At 36.2% G+C, this 10,000-nt stretch overlaps 1 protein-coding gene across 1 annotated transcript in view; it reads left to right on the plus strand.

Annotated features, from left to right (window-relative positions):
• The window catches only part of PNPLA6 (patatin like phospholipase domain containing 6), a 1,368,928-nt gene that overhangs the window by 950,196 nt on the left and 408,732 nt on the right, over positions 1-10,000 (plus strand). The window contains exons 22-23 of the mRNA XM_044083495.1: positions 1,505-1,654; positions 3,515-3,578. Of these exons, the coding sequence (XP_043939430.1) occupies positions 1,505-1,654; positions 3,515-3,578 (214 nt within the window). The remainder of the gene's footprint in view (positions 1-1,504; positions 1,655-3,514; positions 3,579-10,000) is intronic.

The raw sequence follows: 10,000 nt of genomic DNA on the forward strand, positions 1-10,000 counted from the left end.
CTATTTGAGCGGCTCCCTAGGCGGCCACCTAGTTGGACTATGCCTAAGGTTGGCTATGCAGTTGTGGATTGGAACATGCATGCAAACATAAATCCTGTCATTCGAGCAACTTTGCAGAATCTGTCTTGAGCTAAGAGGTCCAGAGGTATGCAAACCCCTTAACTGCTGCTGCCTCTGCTCAGTTGCTTTTATTCTTCACTTATGTATATACTGCACGCACACACTTTTACTCCTATTCATGCAAGCACACACACGCGCAAACAGAAACAAAAACACATATGCCCATGCACACACTTTTTTTTTTTTTTTTTACTTTTACACTTGGTAAACAATAAAAATATTGCTTAGTGAGTGTAAAATAACGGCTCAGTCGATCTTGCTCACAATCTCTTTCATACATACACACACACACACACGCGCACACACACACACACACACACACACACACACACACACACACACACACACACAGATACACTCTTCTGGGTTTTTTTTAATTTTCTTTTTTTTACACTTGCTAAACAGGAAAAGCACTACTTAGTGAGTGTAAAATAATGGTGGTTATTATAGTTCAATCAGTTTGAGCTCCATGGTTGTAATCTCCTTCACCTCCCATTGTTGCTATGGCAACAGAAAATAAGACTTGACGGGGGATAGATGAATTATGGGGTTATATTTAAGACCCTACAAGCCACATTTTGTCCTTTGTTATCCCTTCAGAAAGTACCACTGTCAGTGGAGAAAAAGAAAGCGAAAGCTGTTGGGGGAGCAGTGTAAATTAGAAGTGAAAAGGCTTGCATCTTCCTTGTTCTTTGTTCACCGAAGAAGTTAAATCCAGAGTTTAACTGCACCAGAAAGCTGAGAGGAACAGAAAATAAGGATTTCATTCAGAATGAGCACTAATACAAGCCTGGAGAAGGGGATGTACAAAATAATTTAAGCAAAACGACACTGTGGGCAGGAATGTATGTGATGTTGCTAAGGTGGGTGTTAACTTTCATTGTCCTGAATTCGTACTTGAATTTTAAATGCTGGGATTGTCCCTTTAAGTCTGACCATAACAGATGAGAGTTCCCAGTTTTTGTATTGTTGGTTATTGTGTAGAGTTATATTAAAGGTCTGCTGTCGAATGGGATTTGTGGTGTGGCTCCTCAAGGATCGCCTCAGTGATAAAGTGACCTAGAACCTGTTGTAATAAGTTTAGGCTTCATAGTAAAGGTGACTTTATTTGATTTTAGTAGCCCACTCTGCCACTGTCTTTGCTTTTATTAAAAGATGTTTCTTTCAAAATTCCTTGCATTACTTGTATGTTCTGCTTGGCCTGTTTTCATCCTCAATGTTTTGTTTCCATTACTGCTTAAGAGTATCTTTTCTTAACTTAAGTCAAAATATGTACTGGAATACAGTTGCTTTATTTCAGTTTCTGTCATTCTAGTTGAAGTCTGAAATTGTTAATGATTCTTGCATGGTTTTCAAACTCAAGAATATAACTGCCTCCCCACAGGTACTGGAATTGGATTATCTACCATGGCACCCAGTTCAGAAATGACTAATCCAACCAGCAATCTCTCAACAGTGGCAATATTGCCTGTCTGTGATGATGTACCAATGACAGCTTTCTCACTGGAACTCACCCATGCTCTTCAGGCCATTGGTAAGATAACATAATTAGTTATGTTGACATTTACATATGTATTAATTTATTAGATGCTTTATTTCATGGAATTTGTTAAAAAGTGTATAACTGAAATCGCCATTGTTGTATTAAGGAAAATGGAGGCCAATGGAAATGGAAACCATATGATAAAGATTCCTCTTTGGAATTTTACAAAATATTTTCTGGTTATACATGCAGCATTTTCCTAGTAGGCATGGTAGTTATAAAATGGTGGGTGACTTTATACATATGATTAGTTTAGTATGATGATAGTAAAAGTATAGAAAGGGTGCATTGTTTCTCTTAAGTTAGAACATCATATTCATTTCTTTGTTAACCGAGAGTATCACTGTATAGAACTATATACATAACTTCATTTTAAGACATTTATTTGTGTTGAGGCACGCATATATATATATATATATATATATATATAGCATGTAAATGTTACTTATGGTTATTATTTTAGTTTTCTTATTTTTCAAAACATTTAAGTTCTAGCTCCATTTATTTAATCTACTTTTAAACATTTTGACAATTTTTGTTAGCTGTCTTTGCCATTGTTTTTGGTTCTATTAAGAGATACTTCCTTTAAAATTTTATGCATTACAGTATTTTTGTTTTCTGCTTGGCCTGTTTTCATCGTTAATGTTTGGATTCTTTTTATGGAAAAAATTTAAAGCTTAATATTGAATGCAAAAAAAGAAAAAGTAGACCACTCAGTTAAGGTTGGAGTAAACGTAGCAGTCAAATCCAAAACAGTTTGGAAAACGACTTTAAATCACTGTATATAGAAGTAACTTTATTAAACAGAAGGCAAGCGCTTTCACAGAGTAACCTCTGCTTCATCAGGCCGTTACAGAACACAAAATCTCAGTGCTATTTAAAATAAACACTCAACCAATCACAGAAAGTTCAGCAATCATGTGATAACATTAATTAAAAAAACCTCCCAAACAGTAAAATCAGCCTACCATTTGTTAAAGACATAGCAATAAAACAACATTCCCATCATCAAATATAAAGATTTGTTAAGCGTATTCCAAACACAGTAATAAATCAAAAAAAACATTGAGCAGTCTCTATATGTTGCTTCAAACCAGACATTATGCTAGTAGTGTGACTTTTACATAGTTTCATCAGGTTCCTGCCTGTTGCCTCCTAAACTAAGTGTTCTGTGCCATTGTGGATAATTATCCATCTGAGGTAACCTACACTACTTTGGGGGGGGGGGGGCAGGTAATTATTTCATTTATATTTCATTTTTTCTTTATCAGGAATTTTTGTAGTCATCAGTAAAATATTATGAAAAATAGTTGTAGATTAAATTCACAAGTTATTAAAAAAATCTAATGCAGAATACAAAAAGAGAATGCATCACTTTGGTATTTTGAAATAATTCTAGTGAAACTATACCTGAAATGTCTGCTAATCAGTTATTTTTGTTTAATTAGCACTATGAAAGTAGCTTGAATTGATCCGTAAATCTTTATGAAGTTCAGCATTGTTTGTTTGCTGTCAGGATTTTCAGAATTTCAGTATATTTTACATAGAAGATTTTTTTTTTTTTGTAAAACTTAAAAAAAATAGTTTTCCCCTATTTCTGACACTTCCTATACATTTGTATACCTGTTGTATTTGTCTGTTTGAAACCCCTAGTATGAATGCAGTGTATTTCATCTGTATAATACAGGGCCCCCATTTGACACTGTGTCAGTCAATTTCTTATAGTGATAACGTTTAAATTTTGCCTTGAAAAATTTTGTTTAGTTGTATTTGCTGGTACAGACCACAAATAATGGTGTTCAAATGAATAATTTATATTATAAATAGTAATTACTTTTTCTGTGACTTTAGGCCCTGCATTGCTTCTCACAAGTGACAGTATCAGAGAACGCCTTGGAGCTTCAGCTTTGGATAGGTGAGTGACAACTTTAAGTTCATAAACAGAAAAACGGTACTGAGGTTTCACAATTTTGTGGAAATGCTTTGCTTTTAACATTGCAGCATTAAACAAATAATTTCAAGTGTTGTAAACGCAGTGGATATTATATTGCCTTTTATTTCCATCAGGATGCTATCTGTGATTCTTTTTTTCTATTATATATAAAAAAAAAGTAAATATTATTTTATTTAATTATTTAACAGAATAGGTAGACTAATCAGCTGACCATTTCCAGCCATGACTTTGGGACAGGAAGAATTTACAGTGCAAATAGAATGTAAGTTGTTAACATTTGACCCATGTATACAAGGTGGAACAAAAAACCAGGGGGCATTAATAACAGTATTCTCAAGATATTAGTCTTTTAGCAAGTGGTTGAAAATATTGTATATAAAAACTATGGATATCCTGTTGACCAATGAAATTGTAGTAGATAATATGGGTGAAAAAACAGGGTTTACTATAGATGAGATGACAACACAAAGCAGTAGTTAAGTAACCAGTGAATGGTGACCAAGAAACCTATAGTGGTTTAAAAAAGCACTTCTAAATGTTTTAGTTGTCCTTTTTGTGAACATATAAATTGTGCAAATTTGGTTATTTAGTAAGACACAGAAAATATTATTTCAGTGGAACAGGGACCTGGAGCAACAGCAGGATGTATCTGTCTGCTCTTTTTGTACTTTTTTGCCTGTTATGCCTGTCCATCATCAGACCCTTCGCTGCCAGTTGAGCAATTTGTTCCCTTATCGTGGAGGGTGAGAGTTGCCTGAGAGGGGTCTATCATTAGTGCAGCCATCAGGAGTGGCTTATGAGGTTTTTTCTTCTGGTTCTATCTCCTGTACATCCTCAGCTGAATAGGGGAGGGGAGAAACATGCAATGGGCTGACCTCACTGGTTACCCTTTGCTTCTTCAAGAGATGATGTTAGCAAGCAGCCCCGCCTCCAGCCTTGAAGCACCAAAAGAGATTTCCCTAGTCCCCATCAGGGAAATTGCTCACTGAGTGCCTGCAACCTTTCCTTCTAACCCCTCAAGACAGGCCAGAGGCCATGACCTTCACTTCTCTCCCTAAATGTCAACATTGTATGTAAAGAAAATGAGCTTTTAGAGCATACATTTTAGAAAATGCATATGCTGTCATAAAAATGTTCTGGCAATGCATTCACATCCCTTAAGGTGAAATCTGAAATGGAAAGTTCTTTTCAATTTAATGTGCTGTGATTAATGATTTGTAGCAGGGATAGGAACTATAGCAGTGATGGCGAACCTATGACACCTGTGTCAAAGGTGACACACCGCAATGTTTTCGGTGACACACCAGCGTTCACCAACACCCAAGTTACCAAAGAAACTGAGTGAACAAAAATACAAGAAATATGTGACCCTGCCCTTATTTGTTAAAACTCAGCAACAAAAAAGTCAGTACTTGATGTTAATCAAATCAAATGCAACGTGTTCCATATTTTTTTCAGTTCATTTCAAAATTACTTTTAAAAGTAGGGTAATTTTTTGGTGCACTATTTTAAGCCCAATTATCAGTGTGCATATTGTTTTCTCTATTGTAAGTCACTGATTTTTCTTTTACTTTTATAATATGTAGCAGCACACAATTGGACTGTATTTTTTTAAATAAATGAATATGTAAAGAATTGTTTCTCTTTTGTTTGGGGGTGGGATTGACATGCCAGCAGAATCAAGATAGGCAACTTGCGAATTTTTGACACGTGTAGCCCAAAAGTTTCGCCATCACTTACTATAGGTACAAATTATTATAGGAAGAAATGTAGTAGCAGTTATGGTTGTTGACCACAAGAGGGCATAGATTGAACACAGCTGTTAATGACAAGGTGGCATGTTGTTATGCTGCCATGATGTTCCCCAGTTCTAATTATAGATTATATTAGTCAAGCTTCAAAACAATGTAAGAAACTTCTGTCTGTGGAAAATTTTCAATATATATGTATGTAGTGATCTTAAGGGAGACATCCTGAATATGCAGGAAAACTTGAACTCATGTGGCAATTAAAGCCAAACTCTTTCAGGAAGCTTGGACTAAACTACTACTGTTTACTTAAAAGTGTACTGGAACTTAGAAAATTGCCACATTATTTACATGACTAATTTTATTTTATTTTATTCTTCCAGTTGGTTTTAAATACTATGGTAAATAATTTTAATAGAAGTGTATTTTTTGTTTCCAGTGGCGGCTGGTGACTTCAAATCAAAGGGGGGCTGCAGGAGAAAGGTGAATGGGTGGGATCAATGGGAAGGGGTGTGGCCAATTAGAAAGGGGAGGAGCTATGCTCAAAAACCCACAAAAACTGTAACTTTAAATACGCTGCCCTGGGTGCCAAACCGTCATTATGAGAGTCCAATCAATACAAAATGAAGTGTAGAAGAAAAAAAATATTTCAATGCATTGGCTGCATAACAGCTTACTTAATATCTAGATGGAAACAAAAAGGTTGTGAGGCATGAAAAAATAAATTACTTTTTAAATACATTAAAAAACTCCACTGCCAATCATGAGCGGACAAGGTGATCAGCAGTGGCGACCCCTAACTGGGAAAAGCGGAAAGAAGAAGAAGACTGGAATGCCAGTCAAAATCAAGTATAAGAAAAACAAGCAGCACTCAACTCAAACCACTTCTCCTTGCACTGCAGTTCTAATTTTAATTTATATTCAGCTTTATTAAAGTACTAAGTAACATGCTGAAAGTAGCATTCTCTGTGATACCCCCACTTGTAAAAATTTTTCATATCCAAAAAAGACCTGCTGCCTGACAACTATCTACTTGTTTCATGGGGGAAACATGATCAAAGTAAAAAATGAAAAGCAAACAAGATCAAGATACATTGCTTAAAGGATTACTGTACAGGTAATGGACCACACATGATAGACTGGCATTCTGTTTGGTTTACAGCCATTAAAGCCTGCAAAGATGACTGCAAGTCTCCAACAAATGTAATGAGCTTCTTAAAATAATGTAATCCTGTCCTTTATTACAAATACTGTCATATGCATTTCAATACCCAAGGCTTATACATTATCTAGTTATGTAAGTATTTTCTGCATGGCAACAACAGAAAGGCTTTCAATGTTAACATTTCTTTAACAGTATGCTTATTAAAACTTACTTGCATGTTACAATCTCAGACAAGCTTACCTGATGGTCATTAAAGAATTGCTACTTAAACACAGAGCAACAGGCACTTTCTGAGTAATAATAAGCATAAATCAACAGTATAAAAATATGACAGAAACCAGAACATTCTGCAAAATCAAGGACAGAATAAAAGTAGCACTTGTGTCTACTTTGGATGGGGGGATACTCTGCACATTTACACTGCATAACTGCTCCTTGCCTTGCTTGGACACATCCAGAGTCACTACATGAGGGAGTGGGGAGCAACAAGTATGTCACAATTTGAAATGTCTCTGGCTGACTGTGATGGCCCTGACACATTTGTCATACCGCTCAACCTCTGAACAAGAAATATGGACAGAGCCATACATAGAAGTGGGACAAAGGCCTAAAAATGAGGGCAGTTTTTAAATATTGCTCTTATAAACTTAGAAAGATAATAGAATAGTAGGTCTTGCATTAGTATGAGTTTTCTGAAAGGTACGAAATCTGAAACTCAAATGTATGTCATTATTTTTCAACTTCAGCCTTTAATGATTTGCCACTAATTTGCCAAAAAAACACAATTTTATGAAAAATGGACCAAAAATGTGATGCAAAAATATAAAATAGCCACACAATACAGCCGGGAACCCGTCAAAGAAGGGACACTTTTTTAATATTAGTACTGCTTACTTGAGCAGCTGAGAAAATAAAATAATCTACATGCTTTTCTGAAATAAAGTAATCTATAATTCTGATTATTACAGTTATTTCTTAACTGTAAACCCTCCACATTTTCTTCCAAAATTGTCATTTTGTGGCGGGATTATTAGGAGAAGAGCAACATTTTGAGCCAAAATTGGGGACAGTTGAGAGGTTTGGATATGCCTAATTCTATAAAGCAATTTATTTGCATGTACCTCTCAATGTGTTAATGCAGGAAATCTGGACAAGGCTAAATATCCTGGGGGGAACATATAAACAGTACTATAAATTGTTGTATAAATTGAGGCAATTGATAGAATAACAGGTCTTGCTTTAGCATGCATTTTTCTGAAGGTTATGAAGTCTGAAACTCAGTGTCTGTCATTATTTAGTGACTTAATTCCTAAATTATTTGCCAGACAACCACACATTTTATGAGGAACAAACCAAAAATAAGAAGCAAAAATCTATTCATTCTGTGAAAATCTGGACAGTTGAGAGGTATAGTTCAGCCAGGGCTGTCTTTGAGTTTGCCGCCCTTCCCCCTCACAAAATCATGGTCGAATGGAGCCTCCCCCCTGCAGCCATTCCAATGAACCATTACTTAACTATTTCACCCCATTTACCATAAACACTAATGCGCATACTGCTTTACTTTTTTGATGATTTGGACTTCATTTGAAAGTTTTATTTTGCATTTTACAGCACAAACACTAAGACATCTGCTAAATAAAGCAATGCAATCTCACAATGAAAACAGACTTAGCATTAAAACTTCTCTGCCCTTGAAACTCACATTAATTGAAACAGCATTGAAACCCACATTCATTGAAACAGCATTGAAACCCACATTCAAAGAAAATACATGTTGCCAGTGGCAAACAAAAGATTAACTTTGGGCTGTTTTCAAATCATAGGCCCCTTGGACACGAAACATACACGTCGTCTTTGATACACCTTCCTGATTGTATTAAATTATATTCCTTGTACAATACAGTACAGTTGTTAGAGGGCATTTTAAATTTGTGTTAAACATTTTCCAGTAAACAATGAAACAAAATGCATGCACCAATAATGACAAAATTGCCCAATTCAGAACATTTTTCCAGTAAACAATGAAACAAAATGCATGCAGCAGTAACGACAAAACTGCCCAATTCAAAACATTTCTATCATAAAAGTCTAGTCACACTTCTACAGTCCACCAGTATCAGTAAATATGCACAATCTCTGAAGAAGTAAAAGTCATCTAAATAATTCCACATTAAAGAAATTTGTAACTAATGAAGAGGTTGCTGACAGCAAACAACTTTATATTTTATTGTTTCATCTACAAATAAAGTGCCTGTTGCCCTTGAGGAATAAATTGCCTAAGTTGCATTAAAAAAATGATAAGCTAGTAATATTGCAATAGGGAATGGATGGCAAACTGATAACAGGTTCATAGTTACTATGTATCTTCACCAAAAAGGACTGCAGCATCCACCCCCTTTACAATACAGTACAGTATGAGCAATGCATCTACCTACTGTGGGAGTAGAACCCACAGCCTTCTGCATCAGAAGCAAGTACACTACCTATTGTGCTATTAACAGCGCAAGCAGACTCGGTATAAGCAGCACTACACTTTTGTTCCCCTGCAGCTGTCAGCTTCTTGCAAAATCTACTTACACTCAGCTGCATCTCTGAACTTTGCAGCACAAGAAATCTGGAAAAATCCAAAATTTAGGGGGGGGGTCAAAAGACCAAAAAAATAGGGACACATTTTAAACATTGCTTGTATAATGTTGGAAAGTTGTTAGAATAAAATGATGTGTTACCACTATACATTTCACTGCCAAGTATTGAACCCAGGACCCTGTGCAAAACAGAGCAACATACCACTGTGCCAGATCATCGGTTTTATTAAAGCAAGGAAGACTGAAACTTAAATGGCTACCATGTAATGAATTCAGTTATCACCATAGCTGTCAACATCTTAGCACAAAACACCTGAACAAAGCCAATAATGGGGGAATACAGCCCCCAAACATATTCAGTGAGTTCAGTTATCAGCATAGCTCTCAACCTTGGCACAAAAAACCTGGACGAAGCCAATAATGGGGAAATGCAGTCCAAAAAATAGGGGCAAATATCCATTGAGGATACCAGAGCAAACCCACACAAACACAGGGAGGACATGCAGACTCCACACAGAAGGCACCACAGCCAAGAATCAAACCAGACAACCTGTAGCTGCCGGGCAACAATGCTACCACTGCACCACTGCACTACTGGCTGTGTTAAGTAACAAAAATACAGAAACCACAGATTTTATGAGGGACAGAACAGAACAAATATGAGGCAAAAATCTGCAAATGTTTTACAAATGGTGATAGGTAGGGAATTCAGGCTTTTGTCACTTGGGACCAAGTGTTCGTGCGGTCATCACCGCACAGACGTCTGGGCTGGCAGGGCGGAGTTCCTGAAGTCGTCTGGACTGCCTAACACAGCAGTCAGGAACTAAGCACACATGCGTGGAGTTCTGGGACTACTCATGAAATATTTTTTATTTTCTACAGTGG

This window comes from Protopterus annectens, chromosome 9.part0 (genome assembly GCF_019279795.1).
Source record: "Protopterus annectens isolate FY-2018-M chromosome 9.part0, PAN1.0, whole genome shotgun sequence".
Taxonomy (NCBI): domain Eukaryota; kingdom Metazoa; phylum Chordata; order Ceratodontiformes; family Protopteridae; genus Protopterus; species Protopterus annectens.